At 41.6% G+C, this 24,624-nt stretch overlaps 1 protein-coding gene and 1 long non-coding RNA gene across 4 annotated transcripts in view; one reads left to right on the plus strand and one right to left on the minus strand.

Annotated features, from left to right (window-relative positions):
- Positions 1-2,805: 2,805 nt before the first annotated feature.
- git1 (G protein-coupled receptor kinase interacting ArfGAP 1) overlaps positions 2,806-24,624 on the minus strand; it is a 43,012-nt gene continuing 21,193 nt past the window's right edge. For 2 of the 3 annotated variants that reach the window (XM_047392653.1, XM_047392652.1), the window contains 7 exons: positions 20,036-20,188; positions 17,973-18,317; positions 16,865-16,945; positions 4,572-4,642; positions 4,321-4,494; positions 3,948-4,011; positions 2,806-3,858 (listed from right to left, as the gene is read on the minus strand). In XM_047392653.1, coding sequence (XP_047248609.1) covers positions 3,643-3,858; positions 3,948-4,011; positions 4,321-4,494; positions 4,572-4,642; positions 16,865-16,945; positions 17,973-18,317; positions 20,036-20,188 — 1,104 coding nt within the window. In that variant the 3' untranslated portion in view covers positions 2,806-3,642. The remainder of the gene's footprint in view (positions 3,859-3,947; positions 4,012-4,320; positions 4,495-4,571; positions 4,643-16,864; positions 16,946-17,972; positions 18,318-20,035; positions 20,189-24,624) is intronic. The other variant, XM_047392655.1, reaches the window with a different exon arrangement.
- LOC124884630 lies at positions 20,105-24,433 on the plus strand. Its single transcript, XR_007042480.1, has 2 exons — positions 20,105-20,238; positions 24,082-24,433. It is a non-coding gene; the product is annotated as an uncharacterized LOC124884630 (long non-coding RNA).

Here is a 24,624-nt window from a genome sequence, read left to right on the forward strand (position 1 = left end):
TTGAAACAGTCTGGTGATGACTTCAAGCAACTGTACAGTGCAGCCTTTCAGCACCCTGGCCTAAATTGGATGTAAAATCTAGTTCACCCAGGCGATGTGAATGGTACTCTGGTTGTTTATAGCCACAGAATATTCCTGCAAAAATGTATGATTCTGAAGTTGTTTGTACAGTGCCTTGCAAAGGTCTTCATACTCATTGAACAGTGAAATTAAGTTAATTTTATAGGGATGTGTTTTTTTATGGTAGTCTAAGACAAAGTAGCTCATAAACATGATTTAGGGTTATGGTTATTCTTCCTAGTTTTTTTTTTTTTTTTTTTTTTATGTAGTTAGACAGGAAACGGGGGCAGAGAGAGGGGGAAGAAATGTGGCAAATGGGACCAGGCCTCAAACCCAGGACTGTCGCGTTGCGGACCAAAGCCTCTTGTACATGGGTCACACGCTGAAACCCCTTCACCACCAGCCCAATGCATTGTTTTTGGTTTTTAAAAATTTTTTTACGAATATGAAGTGTGGCTTGTATTTGTATTTAGACACCTTGAGTCAAGTCTTTTTATGTACAGCTCTACCAGCTTTGTTCATCTAGACACTGAAATGTTTCCCCATTCTTCTTTGCAAAGTAACTCAAAAGCTGTAAAATTGGATAAAGACCATCTGTTTAGGTCTGAACTTTGACTAGGCCACTCTAACACATGAAACTATTCCATTGTACTTCGAGCTAAACATTTAACAAACCCTTTAAAGTCCTAACTAAACCTAAACTTTATCGGTAAAGAACATCCACACATTAGGAAGGGCAATTAAATTGTTTTATTTTATTACAAATGTACAGCTTATGAGTTTCCATTATGATTGACCTTTTTTTTTTCCACAAGTCACTGTTTCCTCTACTCTATACAGTAAACGCCTGCTGTTAAAACAAAGCTCTCCCATCTCTGAAAGCACAGTGCAGTTTAAAGAAAAGCCAGGGATGAAAACAGTACAGACCACGGCGCACCGCCATGGTTAGGAACAAAAACCTGCAACTGGTATGTCTGTGCATAACTGATAACCTTTGGGCGTGTCTGAAATTAGAAATTACCGTCCTAACTTCTGGACAAATATAGTGTATAGAGTCAAGTGACATAAGTTAATGGAAGCGTTTCAACATTCAAACTAAAGGCACCCTAAGTAGCGTCTGCCATGTGTGGGTAGGACTGGGCCGTGTGCATTTCAGATCCCTGTCCTGCCCTGTTGAGATGACTGTAGTGTTTGACCAAAGTGCTCTTCAGACAAAACAAACCCTGCACCTGATGTATGCTAAGACTTTTGGGAGAGTGCAGCATGTAGATCCAACTTCAACCAGCTTGTTTGAAAATAGTGCAACACTGACATCAGTCTGTGGTTCCTTCCTCTTCTCTTTGTGTGGATTCTAGGCTGGATTATTAATATCTACAGTCCGACCACACAGGAGGGCGACACCACATTGCAACCAAACAATACTTCCAGCATCGATGTCAGGACGAGCCGACTGAAGGTCTGGAGAGCAGACGTTGCAGCCTGAAGCCCTTTAGGCCAACAAATATCCCACAAACAACCCTAACATGGAGCTTAATAGAAAATAGCATGAAAATATATGTTGATTTTTATATTTATATATATTTATATATATGGCTCTAGTCTAAAACATGGCCAATGATGATTGAAGGAGCGCGTTTTTCTTCTGGCCCCCATTTCTGTGTTTGTCAGATAAGTCAAAAATAACTAAAAGTCAGTCGAACAGGAGATGATGAAGACGATGTGCAAATGCATTCAATATCCAACCGTACATTGATAAGAGTGAGATGGATGAGATTCACCTTTCCCCAACAGTGTTCAGTCATGTGTGAGACAGAATGAGGCGGACAAAGCAGTGCAGCTAAATACGCTGAACGGTAGCAGGTTGAGACAAGTATATAGATGCACTGCTGTTGACGTTTAACATAGAAGCAAGTTGTAAAAAGGGTCTCATCAGCATCCATCCTTACAGAAAGGAGCATATTTTTCGGCACAGTAGAACGAGCTGGAACTGCGCAGTAAGGAAAGTGCACTAAATAAAATATTTGTTCCCCAATGCCGTCTCCTGCTGGCAGAGTTCTGGAACAAAGACATCTGTGGCCCAGATCGGCAGGCCGTCTGAGCTGGAAAACAGCTCGTGTGCCTGATTGTGCTTGCCAGACAGTCCTGCAAGTACTCCCTATAAACCGAGGACATAAAATAAAGTTTTCTACGTTCTAGGTTGCCAGATGTAGTGCTTTCTGCATGTCTACTAAACTGAATCATAATGTAGTGTTCTGTTTGCTAGCATGCGTGCAGGTTAATGGCCGCCAGGTTCTCCCTCGTAAACAAACTGGACCGTATGTGTTTTTTTTTTTTATTATTATCTCGCTTGGCACTGCGAATGATTCTGAGATGATTCCACTGGCTCTGTATTAACGAGGCAGAACATTTTTCAGGAGAAATCAAGCACAAAAAGACAGATGAGGATCCAGTTCTGTCCACGATGTGGCGAAGGGGCCTCTGCTCTGACAGAATATTGACTGCACTCTCCTTTGGCAACGTTTTTTTACCCCTTGGCCAACATGAATAAAAAAAAAAAAGAGCGCTTAGAATTGCTGGGGACCCTCTTCTCTGGTTCTTGCTTTCTGAGTGTGCAGATTTACTCACCTCCCAGTAAGAGGGGGACATGCTCCCAGCTGACTCCCTGCTAAATCAGAATTAATTTTAACACAATAAAATAAACTTATAAAAAACAATTAATTCAAAAGGACAGTCAGTAAAATTGTCAATAGAAAAAAAAAACAATAGACATGATAAACAATGAATCAATTATTCCAGTGTAAGTGTTTAAGTCAGTAAAAAAAAAGATGTGCAAATCAATCTGATCTGCGATTCAGAGAGGAAAACGAAGAAAAGAAAACATGCCGGATCATGCAGTGTACCACCACAAACAAGACAGTGACGGGTTGGAAGAGAAGCTCGAGGCCCTCCTTTAAAAGCTCAGTCGGGCTGGAAAGTCTGAGGGCCTCGGTGGAGGTGCGTCCTCCTCTGCACCGCTAGCTCATCCTGCCCGCGACGGCAGTGGGAGCAGAAGGACAGCATTTCGGGCTGGAGAGACGGAGTGGTGAAAAGGAGGAAAGGAGAGGATAAACACCCTGACTCCTCACAAGATGGAGGTGTCGTGCAGAAGGTGTAGCTCCATCCGCTTCTCTCTCTGTGGTAGTTTCCTCCCAAGGCAACTAAGCGCCAGAGGGATGGACGACGAGGGAAAAAAATAAATAAAGCAGTAGCGTTTAAGGATCCAGTTCACTGTACATCTCCCAACATCAGATTTCCTGTTTGCTCCTCACAGTTTCAGCGGTTAATTATATGCTTCTTATTCCACCCCCCATATCAGATCCTTCTACTTGTCCTTCCCTACTTTCACTTCCACACTTGTGACCTTTCACCTTTTGCTGTTTGTTAAGAACAATCTTTGCTTTCTCATGTATCTTCCAAACTTTTCTTTGCTTCCTCCTGTCTATCACCCCAACAGCCCCTCCATCTGCAGTCTTTCTCCTTTCCCCTGAAAGCCCCTCCCATGCATTGGTCTCTTGTCTCTCTCCCATTAGTGGTTTGGTTCGGTCACTGTTTCTTCTCACGTGTTGTGATGGTAACCAGTTGCTTGGCAGCCTTGGCGATGTCATAGGCGCACTGGATGACCTGCTGGGTGAGCAGCTGGTAGTCCACCGCCGGGGCCCCGGGCTCCGACGGTGCCGCCTTGCGACACTCCACCTGCAGCCGCGAGGCGCTAGAAGCCAGCAGACGTAGGGAGCAGTGGACTGCATCTAGAGCCGGCCGCTGCAAAGAGATCCACAAAGGGAGGGCCATTAAAACTCGATTCATGACATAGAAACAAAAATCCGCAGAAATCAGAGGAGAAGCCTTACTTTTGGAAAGAGAGAAGCCATCTCAGTGACAGCAGAGTGGATCTTCTCAGAACATGGAACAAAGCTGATGAAACAGTGTCAACATAGAGAAAAATATAGTTTAGATAATCTCACTTGACACTTTAAGACATATCTGAATAATTGTGAGCGTGTACCTTTGAATACCCAAGCAAGGGCTTTAAATTATTTAGATGTTTGTTAGATCAGGACTAAGAGTTCACTCAAAGAGAGGAAAACAACTCTGCATATGCTGAAAATTATTTCACTAAGTTGGACTGGGAAACCTTCCAGGGCTTCCAGAGAGCCGGAAAAACCCAGATGAGGAGAGAGGAACATCTGTACTATCAAGCAACATGAGGAGTCTTTCCTTTACCTGTCGTGTTTGAACTCCTGAGCGGCCCTCAACAGCTCCTGGATGTTCTTTGTCACCTGCTCCGTCTTCAGTATTACGTCCTCTGTGCACGGTAGGGTGGGATCCGGCTCACCCGCCTCCCCGCCTCCCTCCTCAGACTCACCCCGACCCTCTTCTTCGCTGCTCCGGCCAATACTGGAAAAGGAAAAACAGGATTAAAATGAACCAATATATTTTTTGAGTAATCTTAGTGGTTACTTGATCATGCTGACCTTTGTAAATGATCGTGTGTGTTGTCATAGTCACTGTCCGTGCCACTGCCATGCTTCTCAGTTTTGGACATCTAGACAAAGTAACAGAGAAGCGATTCAATGAAACACCGGTTTCCCCCGCAAGTTCACTTAAAAAACACAAACTTACAATAACTTACGTCTATTCTTATACTAATGGTTTCCACATTCAGGGGTGGAAGTAATCACTGCACTGGCCAAAGGTACATTCATTAAATGTCATCATCCCACCAGCAGGTGTGGAATTTGAGGACAACAGCGTTCGAGTTCAAGCGCTCTCCTGTTGGGTGCAGCAATGTGTCGGAGCTATTGCTAGACTGCTGCAAATGCAGTTATGAGTGGATGAATAACTGACCCACTGAGAGGGGTTTGGGCCATAGACATCGATACGTAGACGCCTCTTTGACTGGGTGGCCCGCTGCGGAGACATGACCGTGTGTCCACCGTATTGCTGGAGGCAAGGCTGTGATGTGAATTGATACAAATAAAGGGACTTTATTTTATAAAGCACATTTTAACAGAGATTTACGTTAACGCCTCACCTTATTTATTCACACACACACACTTATGTTTGTAGGTATAATGGAGAATCAGGGCCAGGCTAAGAGAACCTTTTTTTAAATTTTGTATTAAAAGAATAAAGTCAGAATTTTTATGAGAACTCTTACAAAAAAGCACAGCTCTCCATGATTTGGTTTGGACACCTAAACGGTTCGAATAATTCCATGCAGCACACTGAAGAGGCATTTTGGCTCTCTGACTTGACTTCACAAATATGGCGGCGACATGGAATGCCCTTCAGCGTTCGATAAGGCGTCTACGTATTAATGTCTATGGTTTGGACACAGTACATGCTCTGACCAGCGCCGAAAACCTGGCGTTTATTTAGCGCTGCTACAAGCTTATAAAACATCAAAAGATGTTTAATAAGCACCACCTAGTGTTCGAATGTTTAATTATAGCATCACCAGGAAACTTCACACTCATCCACTGAATAAGGAGCCCATCTATCTATCTATCTATACACATATTTATATTTTTATATATATATATATATATTTATATATATATATATATATATATATATATATAAATATAAATATATATATATATAAATATATATATATATATATATATATAAATAGGGCTGCACGGTGGCGCAGTTGGTAGCACTGTTGCCTTGCAGCAAGAAGGTCCTGGGTTCGATTCCCGGCCGGGGGTCTTTCTGCATGGAGTTTGCATGTTCTCCCCGTGCATGCGTGGGTTTTCACCGGGTACTCCGGCTTCCTCCCACAGTCCAAAGACATGCCTGTTAGTTTAATTGGTCACTCTAAATTGCCCTTAGGTGTATGAATGAGTTTGTTTATGGTTGTTTGTGTGTTGCCCTGTGATGGACTGGCAACCTGTCCGGGGTGTACCCCGCCTCTTGCCCATAGACTGCTGGAGATACGCACCAGCTTCCCCGCGACCCACTATGGAATAAGCGGTAGAAAATGACTGACTGACTATATATAAATATATATATATATATATATATATGGCACTTTGATACAATGTAAAGTAGTCAGCGTCAAGATAACTCAACACACAGTCATTGCAGCATTTTCTATTTAACTAAGTATAGAGACAATTCAAATTATTTCATGATTGACTAGGATATGTAATAAATACTGATACAGTTAGATATGATTTAAATACATGATGATATCGGTTTAAAGATTGGGGACTATGGTCTCCATATACGGGTTTTATTAAAGCTCTCAAAGTATAAATATTTGACAAAATATTTCCTTCTAAGTCTTGAGTTTTGCCTAACTTCATTAGATCTTTCTCATCAGTCTTTGACAGAAAAGACATTTTGGCTAGGTATAAAACCTTTGCACAATATTGCTGTAATGTTCGTCTTGTGTTCTGAAGTGTTGAAATAGAACCTGCAAGTCAGGATCAGTGGTTAATTTGAAAGGTCTGGCTTACCTTCCTAAATGCATAAGAGCTCACAGCTATTGGCTGTCAACATCAGATGGCGGAGTCAAAATAAACTACACCATGTGCTTGTATGGAAATCTGGTTAGGACATAATATGCGTGCTTTACAGCACCACCTGGTGTATAATAAATGTTTTTAATATGTCATCTATGGTTTATCTAGTGCCACAACATGCTTAACAAATCCCAGCATATGGTGAACAGCACCACCTGGAGTTTAAGAAGTGTAATACCAGGTAGTGTTCTTTAGACCAGCTGTTCTTCTAGCTCGTTATACAGGTCCTTCTCAAACAATTAGCATATTGTGATAAAGTTCATTATTTTCCATAATGTCATGATTAAAATTTAACATTCATATATTTTAGATTCATTGCACACTAACTGAAATATTTCAGGTCTTTTATTGTCTTAATATGGATGATTTTGGCATACAGCTCATGAAAACCCAAAATTCCTATCTCACAAAATTAGCATATCATTAAAAGGGTCTCTAAACAAGCTATGAACCTAATCATCTGAATCAACGAGTTAACTCTAAACACCTGCAAAAGATTCCTGAGGCCTTTAAAACTCCCAACCTGGTTCATCACTCAAAACCCCAATCATGGGTAAGACTGCCGACCTGACTGCTGTCCAGAAGGCCACTATTGACACCCTCAAGCAAGAGGGTAAGACACAGAAAGAAATTTCTGAACGAATAGGCTGTTCCCAGAGTGCTGTATCAAGGCACCTCAGTGGGAAGTCTGTGGGAAGGAAAAAGTGTGGCAGAAAACGCTGCACAACGAGAAGAGGTGACCGGACCCTGAGGAAGATTGTGGAGAAGGGCCGATTCCAGACCTTGGGGGACCTGTGGAAGCAGTGGACTGAGTCTGGAGTAGAAACATCCAGAGCCACCGTGCACAGGCGTGTGCAGGAAATGGGCTACAGGTGCCGCATTCCCCAGGTAAAGCCACTTTTGAACCAGAAACAGCGGCAGAAGCGCCTGACCTGGGCTACAGAGAAGCAGCACTGGACTGTTGCTCAGTGGTCCAAAGTACTTTTTCCGAATGAAAGCAAATTCTGCATGTCATTCAGAAATCAAGGTGCCAGAGTCTGGAGGAAGACTGGGGAGAAGGAAATGCCAAAATGCCAGAAGTCCAGTGTCAAGTACCCACAGTCAGTGATGGTCTGGGGTGCCGTGTCAGCTGCTGGTGTTGGTCCACTGTGTTTTATCAAGGGCAGGGTCAATGCAGCTAGCTATCAGGAGATTTTGGAGCACTTCATGCTTCCATCTGCTGAAAAGCTTTATGGAGATGAAGATTTCATTTTTCAGCACGACCTGGCACCTGCTCACAGTGCCAAAACCACTGGTAAATGGTTTACTGACCATGGTATCACTGTGCTCAATTGGCCTGCCAACTCTCCTGACCTGAACCCCATAGAGAATCTGTGGGATATTGTGAAGAGAACGTTGAGAGACTCAAGACCCAACACTCTGGATGAGCTAAAGGCCGCTATCGAAGCATCCTGGGCCTCCATAAGACCTCAGCAGTGCCACAGGCTGATTGCCTCCATGCCACACCACATTGAAGCAGTCATTTCTGCAAAAGGATTCTCAACCAAGTATTGAGTGCATAACTGTACATGATTATTTGAAGGTTGACGTTTTTTGTATTAAAAACACTTTTCTTTTATTGGTCGGATGAAATATGCTAATTTTGTGAGATAGGAATTTTGGGTTTTCATGAGCTGTATGCCAAAATCATCCGTATTAAGACAATAAAAGACCTGAAATATTTCAGTTAGTGTGCAATGAATCTAAAATATATGAATGTTAAATTTTCATCATTACATTATGGAAAATAATTAACTTTATCACAATATGCTAATATTTTGAGAAGGACCTGTAGTTCTTTAAGAGGAATCAGATTTGTCGATGATCCTTAACTCCAGGCCAAAGATTTATAAAAACCATGATTTAGGAACGTCCGGGTGAGAAAGTAAGATGGCGACAGCTTAACCAAGTGGCTCCCCGTTGAATCCCATAAATCTCCTCTTTATAAGCAACTACGGGATATAAAAAACCCCACTAAAAGTAATTCAAAATGCTTAAATCTAAACCAAATAAGACTCCGTTGTCTCGACATCTGATTCTACAAGACGAAGAATGCACAGCTAGCCTCTCGTACTCAGAAGTATCACTGGTGGCTAACGATGTAGCTAACGAGACAGCTAATCTACAAACTACTCTTCAAGAACTAAGAGAGTCACGTCGTGAAAATGGAGAACTCTTCTGAGAGGTCAAAGAAGAAATAAAAAACAAACGGTAGACTAGATGAAGCAGAAATGCACATTATGGAAGCTGAGAACAGGATCCAGCAGATTGAAGAGGCAGCTATGAAACTAAGTGAAGCGCATGACGAACTAGAGGCCAAAGTAATTGGGCTCGAGGGGAGAACAAGACGTGAGAATATAAGGCTCCATGGTATTGCAGAAGGCTCTGAAGATAGCTCCCCCTCTATCTCAATCTACATGGAGAATCTACTCCAAGATAAGTTGAGACATTCCGACATCAGTCGACCTAGGTATTGAAAGAGCTCACCGCTATCTGGGACCCAGAGCCCCACAACGCTCCCCCACGTTCAATAATAGTCAAGTTTGCCGATACATGTGTCTACAACTTCACAGCTGAAGCAACAAAAGACATGATGACTCGATGTCACCATCATCCAACCATCTACAACGTGGGTGGACAGAATCAGGAGTGCGATGTGGGCCAGGTCTGGAAAGACAGATAAGGAGCTTTCGACGAATGAGATGCGGGAGGGATATAAGAAGAACATGGAAACCTTTAGAAGAAAACAACAAGCTGAACCTTGAGGAACAATTAGGAGCAGATGGGACGAATGTGTCCTGTTCCTATCTGAAGTGATTTGAAGTCAGGGGTCACACGGAGGGGACAGGAATGGGATAAAGAGGAAGGGATGGGAGAGATGGAGAAGGGGGAGAAGAAGAGAGGAGATGGGAGAAGAGAGAGGGGACCATAACCAAGTAATGCCACCAGAGGGCCCTTCGCAGCCACAGGGTTGCGTGGGTTTTCCCTCAAAGTCTCTCACCAACTATCACACCATTAAGGTCGTTGACAAGACCAAAGAAATGGAAGTTCTCTTTAAATGTATTCGTTTTAATGTGATTAACAACGTTCAAATGTTCAGATTGTTGATAGCTGTTGTTTTTTTGAGTAGCCAAAGGGTGTCATTTATTATACGAGTTCTGGGTACGTGGAAATCTACAACTCATGACTGTGCCATCACCAATAAAAATCGTAACCTATAATGTAAAAGGAGTTCTTAATCCCATAAAAGGGCTAAAATACTAGGCAAAATGAGAAAAGAAAAGACAAAAGTAATATTCCTTCAGGAAACTCACCTCTCTGAGACAGAACATGGTAAACTTAAAAAAAATGGGGTTTAATCAGGTATTTAGTGCATCACATAAGTCAGGTTGTAAAAGGGGGGTGGCAACCTTAATATCTCAGAAAGTAACATTTGAGAAGATCCATGAATATAAAGACAGAGAAGGTAGATACAATATAGTGGTTGGCAGACTTGGGGGACAAGAAGTTACATTTGTGAACGTGTATGTCCCGCCAAGTTCAGAGTGGACATTCTATAAGCATATTTTCGACATGATAACAAAATCACATGGTATAGTAATCTGTGGCAGCAACTGTGGCAGTATGGGTTTCTGTGGAGACTTAACTCAAGTTTACTTAAGGGTGAAATTAAAGAAGAGTTAAGACAAGAAATTCAGACATACAGGTCCTTCTCAAAATATTAGCATATTGGGATAAAGTTCATTATTTTCCATAATGTCATGATGAAAATTTAACATTCATATATTTTAGATTCATTGCACACTAACTGAAATATTTCAGGTCTTTTATTGTCTTAATATGGATGATTTTGGCATACAGCTCATGAAAACCCAAAATTCCTATCTCACAAAATTAGCATATAATTAAAAGGGTCTCTAAACGAGCTATGAACCTAATCATCTGAATCAACGAGTTAACTCTAAACACCTGCAAAAGATTCCTGAGGACTTTAAAACTCCCAGCCTGGTTCATCACTCAAAACCCCAATCATGGGTAAGACTGCCGACCTGACTGCTGTCCAGAAGGCCACTATTGACACCCTCAAGCAAGAGGGTAAGACACAGAAAGACATTTCTGAACGAATAGGCTGTTCCCAGAGTGCTGTATCAAGGCACCTCAGTGGGAAGTCTGTGGGAAGGAAAAAGTGTGGCAGAAAACGCTGCACAACGAGAAGAGGTGACCGGACCCTGAGGAAGATTGTGGAGAAGGGCCGATTCCAGACCTTGGGGGACCTGCAGAAGCAGTGGACTGAGTCTGGAGTAGAAACATCCAGAGCCACCGTGCACAGGCGTGTGCAGGAAATGGTCTACAGGTGCCGCATTCCCCAGGTCAAGCCACTTTTGAACCAGAAACAGCAGCAGAAGCGCCTGACCTGGGCTACAGAGAAGCAGCACTGGACTGTTGCTCAGTGGTCCAAAGTACTTTTTCCGAATGAAAGCAAATTCTGCATGTCATTCGGAAATCAAGGTGCCAGAGTCTGGAGGAAGACTGGGGAGAAGGAAATGCCAAAATGCCAGAAGTCCAGTGTCAAGTACCCACAGTCAGTGATGGTCTGGGGTGCCGTGTCAGCTGCTGGTGTTGGTCCACTGTGTTTTATCAAGGGCAGGGTCAATGCAGCTAGCTATCAGGAGATTTTGGAGCACTTTATGCTTCCATCTGCTGAAAAGCTTTATGGAGATGAAGATTTCATTTTTCAGCACGACCTGGCAACTGCTCACAGTGCCAAAACCACTGGTAAATGGTTTACTGACCATGGTATCACTGTGTTCAATTGGCCTGCCAACTCTCCTGACCTGAACCCCATAGAGAATCTGTGGGATATTGTGAAGAGAACGTTGAGAGACTCAAGACCCAACACTCTGGATGAGCTAAAGGCCGCTATCGAAGCATCCTGGGCCTCCATAAGACCTCAGCAGTGCCACAGGCTGATTGCCTCCATGCCACGCCGCATTGAAGCAGTCATTTCTGCAAAAGGATTCCCGACCAAGTATTGAGTGCATAACTGTACATGATTATTTGAAGGTTGATGTTTTTTGTATTAAAAACACTTTTCTTTTATTGGTCGGATGAAATATGCTAATTTTGTGAGATAGGAATTTTGGGTTTTCATGAGCTGTATGCCAAAATCATCCGTATTAAGACAATAAAAGACCTGAAATATTTCAGTTAGTGTGCAATGAATCTAAAATATATGAATGTTAAATTTTCATCATGACAATATGGAAAATAATAAACTTTATCACATTATGCGAATATTATGAGAAGGACCTGTATATGAAGGACAATGACAATGGAGAAGTCTCCCCGGCAATCCTTTGGGATGGTTGTAAAGCGGTTTTAAGAGGAAAAATAATCGCAAAATCATCCCTTTTAAAAAAAACTAGACAAGAAAAATTAAATAATTTGGAACATAAATTAGCTGACTTAGAGAAGTAAAATAAAAACAGAGTAGACCTCGACACGCTAAGGAAAATAAAACAAACCAGAGACAACATTAACCAAGAACTTCAGACCCACATACAGAACAAATTATTATTCTTAAAACAGAGCTATTATGAAACAGGCCCCAAGTCAGCAAAATTCTTACCATACAGGTTAAAAAAGCAACAGGAAGAAAAAACTATTTACAAGGTGAGAGAGCCAACAACTAAAAAAATAATTTGTAAAGATAGAGAAATAAGAGAATGCTTTGAAAACTACTATCAAAGACAATATGCTTTAAAAGAACAAGGAATGGATGACGCTAATGCACTGTATCGAGTGATCAAACTGAATTCCTGACCAAAAATATATCAGCCCAGGAAATAGAAAAAGCAGTAAATAACTTAAAACTTAACAAGTCACCAGGAGCAGATGGATTCAATCCTGAATGGTATAAGGTCTATCTAAAAGAACTTTCCCCTGTTCTTTGAGAACATTTAACTGGGTCCAAAACGGGGTACTCAAAAGAAAGGTAAAGATAAACTGAACAGTTCAAACTATCGCCCAATAAGTCTACTGAAACAGGATTATAAACTTTTTTACTTCTATATTAGCCAAAAGATTAGAACATATCCTCCCAGATATAATACACTGGTCAAAAAAATAAAGGGAACACTTAAACAACACAACATATCTCCAAGTTAATCAAACTTCTGTGAAATCAAACTGTCCACTTAGGAAGCAACACTGATTAACAATCAATTTCTCATGTTGTTGTGTAAATAAAATAGACAACAGGGGGAAATCTTTGGCGATTAGCAAGACACTCAATAAAGGAGTGGTTCTGCAGGTGGGGACCACAGACCACTTCTCAGTACCTATACTTTCTGGATGATGTTTTGGTCACTTTTGAATGTTGGTGGTGCTTTCACACTCGTGGTATCATGAGACGGACTCTACAACCCACACAAGTGGCTCAGGTAGTGCAGCTCATCCAGGATGGCACATCAATGTGAGCTGTGGCAAGAAGGTTTGCTGTGTCTGTCAGCGTAGTGTCCAGAGCCTGGAGGTGCTACCAGGAGACAGGCCAGTACACCAGGAGACATGGAGGAGGCCGTAGGAGGGCAACAACCCCGCAGCAGGACCACTACCTCTGCCTTTGAGCAAGGAGGAACAGGAGGAGCACTGCCAGAGCCCTGCAAAATGACCTCCAGCAGGCCACAAATGTGCATTTGTCTCCACAAACGGTTAGAAACCGACTCCATGAGGATGGTATGAGGGCCCGACGTCCACAAATGGGGGTTGTGCTCACAGCCCAACACCGTGCAGGACGCTTGGCATTTGCCAGAGAACACCAGGATTGGTAAATTCACCACTGGCGCCCTGTGTTCTTCACAGGTGAAAACAGGTTCACACTGAGCACACGTGACAGACGTAACAGAGTCTGGAGACACCATGGAGAGAGATCTGCTGCCTGCAACATCCTTAAGCATGACTGGTTTGGCAGTGGGTCAGTAATGGTGTGGGGTGGCATTTCTTTGGAGGGCTGCATGGTCCTCCATGTGCTCGCCAGAAGTAGCCTGACTGCCATTAGGTACCAAGATGAGATCCTCAGACCCCTTGTGAGACCAATATGCTGATGCGGTTGGTCCTGGGTTCCTCCTAATGCAGGACAATGCTAGACCTCATGTGGCTGGAGTGTGTCAGCACTTCCTGCAAGATGAAGACATTGAAGCTATGGACTGGCCCGCCCGTTCCCCAGACCTGAATCCGATTGAGAACATCTGGGACATCATGTCTCGCTCCATCCACCAACGTCACGTTGCACCACAGACTGACCAGGAGTTGGCGGATGCTTTAGTCCAAGTCTGGGAGGAGATCCTTCAGGAGACCATCCACCGTCTCATCAGGAGCATGACCAGGCGTTGTAGGGAGGTCATACAGGCACACGAAGGCCACACACAATACTGAGCCTCATTTTGACTTGTTTTAAGGACATTACATCAAAGTTGGATCAGCCTGTAGTGTGTTTTTCCACTTTAATTTGGTGTGTGACTCCAAATCCAGGCCTCCATTGGTTAATAAATTTGATTTCCATTGATGATTTTTGTGATTTTGTTGTCAGCACATTCAACTTTGTACAGAACAAAATATTCAATGAGAATATTTCATTTATTCAGATCTAGGATTGTTATTTGAGTGTTCCTTTATTTTTTTGAGCAGTGTATATTTAGACCAGACGGGGTTCATAAAGAAGAGACGAACCAGAGACAATATTAGGCGAACGCTAAGCGTGATCAGTCACATTAAAAGGAATGACGCGCAACCAATTATAATGGGTTTAGACGCACAAAAAGCACATGACACGGTAGACTGGTCATTCTTGTTTAGAGCTTTAGATTCAACTTTTCTAACAAGTTCTTAAAGGTAATTCAGGAACTGTAAAATAAGCCTACCAGTAAGATCAGGATTAACGGAGGACTATCAGGGAAAATAAAAATTGAACAGGGTTGCACACAGGGATGCTCCATGTCCCCGCTTTATTTGCCATATTTATTGAACCTCTAGCACAATGGATTAGACAAAACACCAAACTACATGGCATTGAGATAAACCATAAAGAACAAAAGCTGGCCCTATTCCAGATGACATTTTAATCTACTTGGCGAAACCTCAGGAGTCCCTCCCAGAATTATACAAAACCTTGATGGACTATGGGAGATTTACTGGTTATAAACCTAATTCCCACAAATCTCAGGTATTAACTTTCAAATATTCACCTAATAGTATTATTAAAGACAATTTCAAAATAAACTGGGACATGGAGTCAATTATATACTGGGGAGTAACAATTCCCAAAGACGCAAGAAACATTGTCTCTGCAAACTATGACCCCTTAATGACTAAAATAAAAAATGACTTATCCAGATGGAGCCTTATGCCTAATTTAACATTCTTTGCATAACAAGACTTATGCAAAGAGTGGAAGCTGTTAAAATGATTAGGTTGCCAAAAATATTATATTTTTTTTAGACAATACCAGCAGAAGCAACCAAATCTACGTTCCAAGAAATTGATAAGCTGATATCTAGGTTTATTTGGCAAGGATTAGATTCAAAACTTTACCATTGGATAAAAACAAAAGGAGGCCTCTCGCCCCCTAATATGAAAAACTATTACATGGCAGTACAAATAAATCCATTAGTGGAGATGTGTGACCCCCTCCTACACAGCAAAATGGAAAGAAATTGAATGTTCAAATATCGATATCCCCTTGCAAGCAATAATTGGTAATGTAGACTTATTGAAAGACTTTAAAAAATGTAACCCATGTTCAGAAACAGCACTTAAGACCTGGTTGAAACTAGTAAAAGAAAATAAGGAATCCTGTTCGCCAATCAGATGGATAGCATACGATCAAGATTTTACTCCAAATAAAACAGACAACACCTTTAGAAAATGGTTTGGAAAGGATCTGATCAAATATACTGATTTTTATCACAAAGGAAACCTGAGGAATTTTTACGATATTGAACAGAAATATGATCTAGTTAATAATGATTTCTTCAGTTTTCTACAAATCCGGCAATATTTAGAAAAAACGAACAAGGAGGAACCAAACAGGCCTTTTGTTGGTATTTAAATTTTTTTTACCAATCAGCCTCCATTAACAAAATGACATCCAAAATGTATAATGAGTTACAAAACCTGGAAGGAAGGGATACGTTATATATCAAGAAGAAATGGGAGAGGGGGGGTAACTGTCAGATCCACATTTAGGACTGGTTAAATATTTTGAGAAACTGTTGGAAATGTACATCATCACTAACATATAGAGAATTTGCCTGGAAGGCTGTTATACGGTTCTTCAGAACACCTTCCCAGAGAGGCAGAAATGCAGATAGATCATGCTGGACACTCAAAATTGGATGACTGATAAACCACCTACACTAGAGGGCTGGATTAACGTTGTTCAGGACATTCTCCTGATGGAAAAACTGACATTTGCGCTGAGACTGGAGCAAGACGGATTTGAAAAATGTTGGAAATCATGGCGGACCTTCATGAACACTAGATCTGAAACTGATGAGATTGAGCTGACACCCACCGTTCCTTAGCTACTCTGTTTGATCTGTTTTACTGTTTTGACAGTATGTTTGATTGTTTTTTTTTTGGAGGAGGGGAGAGGGAGGGAGAAGGGAAAAGGGAAAGAAAGAGTATAAGTTACTGGATGTTTAACAAACATATTGAAAGTTGTAATGTTTAGATTGTTGAAGAATGTCTGTGGAGTTCTGTATTGCACTTTGTGAACATGTGAGTCACTCTTTTACTCCCAAATAAAAATGTTAATAAAAAAAAAACAAAAAAAACTATGAATTAGAATTGCGGCGCTGATGGTGTTGGGGTTAAGTGCCCGACCATGTGCAGAGGCTATAGTCCTCGATGTGGCTGTCCCAGGTTTGAGTCCCCAACCCGGCGACCTTTGCCGAATGTCTCCCCATCTCTTTGCCCTCTTTCCTGTCTACCTACTGTCGAACAAATTTAAAATAAAGGCCTCTAGTGCCACAAAAAGAATATATATAAAAAAAATAAAAAAATAGAAATCTCTCACAAATTTTCTGAGTTTTGTGCATTTGTTTTTCCTTTTAAACGATGTAACAATATGTGTCCTTTTGATTTCTGTATCAAGTGAGTGTGAGGGGTTGAGTTCAGAGAACAAAGCATAAGCTCACCATGTATCGGCCCATCTCTATAGATCCAGACACATGCTGGACTCCATACGGTGCTGGACCACTTATTCCACCTTTCCTCACCTGAAAGGACAGATCAACACACATGGAGAGCAGGAGAGAGGAGGGGGAATAAGAGTGGTGAAAATGTGAGCTCAACAGATTAGCAGACAATAAGGACAGGCAGATGGAAGTGTGACGGCAGAAAGAGAAATATAAACAGCAGAGAAACAAGATGAAAACAAGCCAGCTTAAGCTTCATCCCATCGCAGCTACAGTATGCACTGTGTTCTCATATTTCTAAAAAAATCTAAACTATTAGGTTAAAAACCTCTCCAAAACATCATATACAGTAGAAAACAAAACAAAACAAAAAATCACTATACACAGAGAAAACTCCAGAAGGTATTCTAGGAGAAAAGTAAGGAACTCCTACAGTCACGATGAAATGACAACACAGTGACAGACAGAATGCTTACATCCGGAGGATGCGTGGCTGCACCGCAGTGAGCAAGGGGCAGACGGTGAAGAGACAGACAGACAGAAAACAGACAGACTGGTAAAACTTGGGGGAAAGAGCTAGTGACCTGAACACCAACCCATCGTTTAAGGGGCTTGCACTGAGGTTAAGTGCAGAACTGACTGCTGAACCGGTCACACAGTTATCAGCAATACCCAAATCCACCACCAAAACATTTTTCTGTAAGAGATGCTTCCGTTTTTAAGTGTGTGCATGCACTTGTGTGCAATTTCCAGATTTAGCAGTTGAAACACAGCTACCTAAGATGTTCTAAAGGGTTGAAAAGGGTGCAGGCAAAAGAGCAGAGCATCAGTGGAACTGCCAGGCAGTCTCTACATCTTTCTCCTCAAGATCATTTTTTGCTCCATTTTATAAGACATTAAAAAACAGTGTTTAGTATGAATAATAATTTAACTGCGAATTGTGCACAAATCAATCTTTTAAGGAGAAGGATCGGTTAACAGGATGTAAGAGATAAAGAGGTGTGAAAAATACACATATCAGGATTGGACTACCACCCAACAACGGCCAATCAGAGCCATTGTCTTGAAGGTGGGAGGTGGAAGAGGTCTATGGGGCTTTTTAACTTACGCTGGGTGTGTTGAGGGGCTGCAGGCGGGCTGCAAGAGAGTCCAGGGCTGGGGGACCATGGGCCGTGGGCCCAGGGGCTGCTCCCGGCTCATACATTGAGATGGCTTGACGTTCCCTCCGGTAGAGGTGGGAGTGAGCGTTGGCTGAGGAGGGCACAGAGAGCCCCGTGGGGTCAGCTCCTGAACCAAACCCACCCAAACAACCACCAACAACTCCTCCGAACATCCCGCCACTTGCCCAGTGACCTCCCCCTCCTCCACCAGGGCCCCCAACCCCGTGGCCTGCTGTCCCCCCAGCCTGCTGGCCCCCCCGTAATGCACTGTTCTCTGTCTGCATCCGGTTGATCTAGGGGAGAGCGGGAAGGGAGTAGGAAGAGAGAGGATGGAGGGTGGGATGGAGGAATGGAGGGAGGAACATGGGAAGGTGGGGGTAAAACTGAATCGTCAAAAACAAACACAATGACAAGTAAAAAATAAAATAAAAAGACTTCTAACAGTAACTCATATCAAACATGGGGGAATGAAATATGTGATAAAACATTTAAAACAGGGATTGGGTCTGACTAAACACTGGGAAGCTGCAGTTCAGCACCTGTCTCAAAGCTTAGATTCACCAAACATGGAATATTTTTTAGAGGCTTCACTTTGTAGAAAAATAGTTTATAGATACACCATCACACTATTCAACAACTGGGCATGCTGGTCATTATTAGCAATCATTTTAAATAATTAATATTAATAATGAGCCAGAATAAAAACTGAATCCTGACCAAACAAAGAAAATAAAATCTAAAATCTTTGCTTTGTGGTCATTTTTCTGGCTTACCTGACATCTTGGATTTCTTAAGTCAGGAACTTCAGTGCTAAAAAACATTATTAATCAATCTGGACCTGACGCTAGATGGGTTAGCTTTTCAGGATGACGCAGTGTCATGTGACATTTTTATCCAGTCTCCAAAATCAGACGCAGACTGTCTGAAGACCTTTACTCTTTAAGATGTGTCTTTCTTGCTCAGTTGTACAATAAACATTTGTGAAATCATTGCTTAATCTAATTTCCATCTTTTCCTTAGGTTGTAAAAACCTCCCTGCTCTGGTTAGGTAGAGTGACTTTTTTTTCCCCATTCCCATCTATTAATTAGTCATTAGCATAATTAAACTGTGCAGGTATTTCTTATACAATGCAAATTTCAACATAAAGTTTAATTGATTTAAGGTCAGAAGGCCAAAGAAAAGAATCAGCATTGTCAAATCCATTGTTCAACATTGTTTTTATCTGGTTTGCAATCATGGACCTATCTCCATTAAATGGATCAGCAATGAACAATGAAAGCTTTGCATTTCTGAACGTTTCTCATTTGCAGTCCTGTGTGTTTGCATCATATCGCCAATAAAACTTCAGTGATGTGACAATGAAAACACACAGATGAATTATGAGTAAAATAAATGAAAACTAGCAGCCTCTAATGAACAAACTACAACAAAGATGGCTCACAGGGAATCAAAGAAAGCCGCAAGGAACAGAAAAGCTTTATCAAAACCAGACTAAAACAGACAGAAAATGTGTTTGCAGCTTCCAAGCTTCGCACCATAGAGGCTGAAACAGCTCCTTGCTAACCATCAGAAAAAGCTCTTGCTTCAAGAGAAAATGAAAACTTCTGAGAGAAAAGAAAACGTCCTCCTGCCCAGTTATCTAAACCCATCACCATGTGTTTGAAATCCATCTTTTAACGTCTCAAAGCAATAGATGTTATAAATTAAGGTTTTGTGACGTTATCAGTAATGGTTTCCTTGCCTATATAAAAGAGCAGTTTAAAACAACTAACTCAAACTGTCTGTGGGATGCTGCGCAGTATTAGGGGATTTCCATCTGAACAGCTGTTAGCCTTCCACCTTTGCAAGGACTTCTTCTCTTTTCTACAAACTCACTGCGATGAGGCATCTGTCTACTACAGGAAAGGGAACTGTTACTGAAGATAACCTCATTTCAAAAAATCTGGTCTATCCCTTTAATGCATACTCTGCCCTTATTCGTGCAACTGATTTCAGCACTTTCCTCCGTACCTCCTTCTGCAGCCGCCGGACCTCCTCACTGAGGTTGTTGTTGACCTTCATCAGCTGCTGCACTTTAGCTTCTGAGGAGGCCAGGGCCTTCTTTACCTCCAGATATTCCTGCAGGGTGATGGGACCATCTGACAGGTCGGACGAGTCCATGCTCTGGGTGGTGGATAACCGAAGAAGGGGTAGGAGGAGACAGAAAGAGACTGGTAAGGATTTTAAAACTTAAAATAAATCTGTTTCTTTAGTCGAACCGGTGAAATCTAAATGCTTTAAAGGGTTAATCTGTGACCCTTTGTGATTTTTTTATAATAATTACAGTGAAAATGCCTGATGAATTAATGTCTCTTTAAGCTACTGGTGTCCAAACATTTTGCATTAGGGGCCAAAAATGTCAAACTGAAAGCACTTGGGGAGCCACATCATTTTTACTACTATTTGACTTATTTAAATTGCAAAAAATATTTTTTTTCACTAACAATTTGTGAATGAAAATATAGTCCAGTTTTCGTGGACAAGTAATCTCTAAATCCTGTAGATCCGAACCATAAAAAGGGTCTCACAGTGTCCTAGATTCTTTGGATTGATAATCTTTATCAAGGTTGTGTGTGTGTGTGTGTGTGTGTGTGTGTGTTTGTGTATTTTCAGGCTCACGTTTGCTTTGTTTAATGTAGTTTATTAAAAGGGGAGTGTCCAAGTCTACTTCTCAGTGAAACTCATTGGATGTTTGTGGCCATTTTTACTATCAAATTCAAATTAAAAGCAAAACAACATGGTTAATAAAAGATGAATACTTTGTGTTGCACCTTGCATAATTTTATTTTAAGAAGATTTTGATATATTTGTAATATTTTTGAAAGGCCACCTATCACTGAAAATTGCACCTCAAAATGTTATGAAACGTGCATCTGCATCAACTGCCCGAGTCGGCAAACCCAATTCATGCCATTATTAAATTGTGGTGAATTTAAATCATTCCAAGGACCGCAAACGGCCCTCGAGCCAAACTTTGGACCCCCTGCTTTAAGCTATGTGTAAACACAGCGTACAGCCTTGTGAGAGGAAGAGGGCTGGCTTGCCGTCCAGATCAGACAGTAGAGCCTTAGTTCTTGCTCTCTGTACACCATCCTCCCCCACTTCCTGTGACCCTGAAGCAGGCTCATATTCAGCTTTTTCCACTGCCTAAAACTAAACCAGTTCCAACTTCCAAACAGTACTGTCCAAAGCTCTTTTAAGGCAACCACATTAGATACCCAGCCTTCTCATTTTCATTCCTCTCCCATCATTTTTCTCTCATCATATTGCTCCCCATCTCCTTCTCACCAACCCTGCAGCTACACACACACACACACTCATTGCATGAACAATGCCCCACTGACACAGACCCAGAATAGCTGATGATGTCACCCAGGAGCTATGGCCCAGTCTCGAGTGTGGCTACTTCCCTCAAAGAGGACATCATACACTAGACGTTCCAGCTTCTTTTCTCACAGAGCCAGAGATCAAATGAGTGGCTGATTTCTTAGTTAATATTTCAAAAGAACTCATGTTCTCACATGTGTGAGAACACATACGGTCAGGTCATGAGACGACACAATGCAAAATACTGGATCCAGTAGTCAGAAGAATGCAAGATCTTAGCAATATCTTTGCAGAAACCAGACATTGCCATTTTGTTTTTGTTTGTTTTCTCAGAGTAAAGGTTTTAGAAATCCCAATGAGAATGTTTTAAAGATCTAATCAAGGGGAGAATGTTTTTGTTCAGGTTTGACCCGTTTATGCTTGTTGTCTATGTTGGTCCTAATTCCCCGTCCAAAAAAAAAAAAAACAATCAATGAAAGTGCAGTTTTTTTCTGTATTTTCATAAATATAACCGAGGGTACACAAATTTTAAACGGTGTTTTACAGATTCGCTGTTCAACGTAGAATTTTCCCGTTCAGTTTGGACAAGGTTGTGGATTTTAGATATTAATTACAAATGTCTAGATTGTTTTAAAAATATGTGAAATACCCTTTTAGTTTTAAACCGACAGCAAGCAGATCCTAATTTCACCGTCGTCAACATTCATGCTAGGTTAGCGCTGGTTTGTGCAGCTAAATGTTTTTGTGTGCCACCATAATTTTAAAGTAAAAAACAATTGTGACCTGTCTTGGTGGCACAAACTTGTTTTTGCCGGACAAACCACTGAGTCCATTTTTATTCAAGTTGGATAATGAGACAACACAAGAACTATTTTCATTCATGTTCATTCATTTTCAAAATCAGAGTGTGAAATCTAAACCTAATGGTAAATATTAAATGGAATGAATTTATATAGGCCTTTTCTAGTCATATTGACCACTTAAAGCGTTTTGCAGTATAGCTACATTTACCCAATTACACCCACAAACGCATGTTCACACATTCATTCACCGCTACATGGATCAGTCGGAAACTAATGGCCCCTTTCCACCAGTACCTATTCGGCTCTACACGGTTCGGACAACCGGGTACCACCTCACTGTGGGTGTGGTCGCCATAGCAAGGTGGCCATGGAGTCCGAAAAGTAACGTAACTTGATTTGTATGCAACACAAACACAGCACAACAGTAGAGAACATGAAAGCAACGGTAAACCTGCTGCTCAGGGTATGGCTTTTGTCAGACTCGAAGTAAAAGAAGAGAGACAAGGAAAGCTGCAGGCAACAAGGCAAAACATTCAGGGTAGATACATGAGAGTGTATGAAGCCATAAAGCGGTATCAAACAGTAGGATACGAGCTAGACGAAGTGAGAGAGTAAGCTAATGGTTCCTAAAGCTAGCTTGCTATAGTGTCCAAACACACAATAAGTCCAGCGTACAATGATTTAATGGTTGAAGATAATAGTTAGTGTAATATACAGGGGTTGGACAATGAAACTGAAACACCTGTCATTTTATTGTGGGAGGTTTCATGGCTAAATTGGACCAGCCTGGTAGCCAGTCTTCATTGATTGCACATTGCACCAGTAAGAGCAGAGTATGAAGGTTCAATTAGCAGGGTAAGAGCACAGTTTTGCTCAAAATATTGAAATGCACACAACATTATGGGTGACATACCAGAGTTCAAAAGAGGACAAATTGTTGGTGCACGTCTTGCTGGCGCATCTGTGACCAAGACAGCAAGTCTTTGTGATGTATCAAGAGCCACGGTATCCAGGGTAATGTCAGCATACCACCAAGAAGGACGAACCACATCCAACAGGATTAACTGTGGACGCAAGAGGAAGCTGTCTGAAAGGGATGTTTGGGTTCTAACACGGACTGTATCCAAAAAACATAAAACCACGGCTGCTATAGCCAAAACTTTGGTCACTCATGCCAATGCCAAATGTGAGTTTCAAATCTTGGGCTGTGGACAATGTGAAACATGTATTGTTCTCTGATGAATCCACCTTTACTGTTTTCCCCACATCCGGGAGAGTTACGGTGTGGAGAAGCCCCAAAGAAGCATACCACCCAGACTGTTGCATGCCCAGAGTGAAGCATGGGGGTGGATCAGTGATGGTTTGGGCTGCCATATCATGGCATTCCCTTGGCCCAATACTTGTGCTAGATGGGCGCGTCACTGCCAAGGACTACCGAACCATTCTTGAGGACCATGTGCATCCAATGGTTCAAATATTGTATCCTGAAGGCGGTGCCGTGTATCAGGATGACAATGCACCAATACACACAGCAAGACTGGTGAAAGATTGGTTTGATGAACATGAAAGTGAAGTTGAACATCTCCCATGGCCTGCACAGTCACCAGATCTAAATATTATTGAGCCACTTTGAGGTGTTTTGGAGGAGCGAGTCAGGAAACGTTTTCCTCCACCAGTATCATGTAGTGACCTGGCCACTATCCTGCAAGAAGAATGGCTTAAAATCCCTCTGACCACTGAGCAGGACTTGTATATGTCATTCCCAAGATGAATTGACGCTGTATTGGCCGCAAAAGGAGGCCCTACACCATACTAATAAATTATTGTGGTCTAAAACCAGGTGTTTCAGTTTCATTGTCCAACCCCTGAATATGCTGTGTGTTTCAGATGGCTGCTCTGTGGCAAATGTATCACTGCAGATCATTAGTCTGGACATTTGGACGAGCCTCCTGGTGGTGGGATGTTGTTGTTCCCAGTTTCACGGACTTGCAGCGGTTGCAGAACTTCTGGATGTCTAAACAAACATTTAGCTTTCTGTCCAAGAAACTGCATTAAGCTCTGGAGAGACAAGATACAGCTTTCAGTATTGTACATCTTTTTGAAGTCAGCATCACAACCGTGTGCAAGTTTGCAGGAGTTTTGCGCTGCTGCAGATATAAAAACATTCTTGTTGCCTTCCCAGCCCTGAATCAATGTATCTCACTATGAATTTTGACAATAAACCTTTGTGTCTTTTCAAGTGTCTCTACTTTTCTCCTGTACATATTACAGAGACTTTATGATAAATTAACTGCTAAAAGAAATCCTACAGTTTGATGAATTAGTTTTGGGTTGGTATGTTTCAGTTAACAGAATTATAAACCATGAAGACGTTGGTTAAAAAAAAAATAATTTCCATTAAACATTAGGCCATTATCAGGAAACACAGAT

The sequence above is a fragment of the Girardinichthys multiradiatus genome, chromosome 18, assembly GCF_021462225.1.
Source record: "Girardinichthys multiradiatus isolate DD_20200921_A chromosome 18, DD_fGirMul_XY1, whole genome shotgun sequence".
Lineage (NCBI taxonomy): Eukaryota > Metazoa > Chordata > Actinopteri > Cyprinodontiformes > Goodeidae > Girardinichthys > Girardinichthys multiradiatus.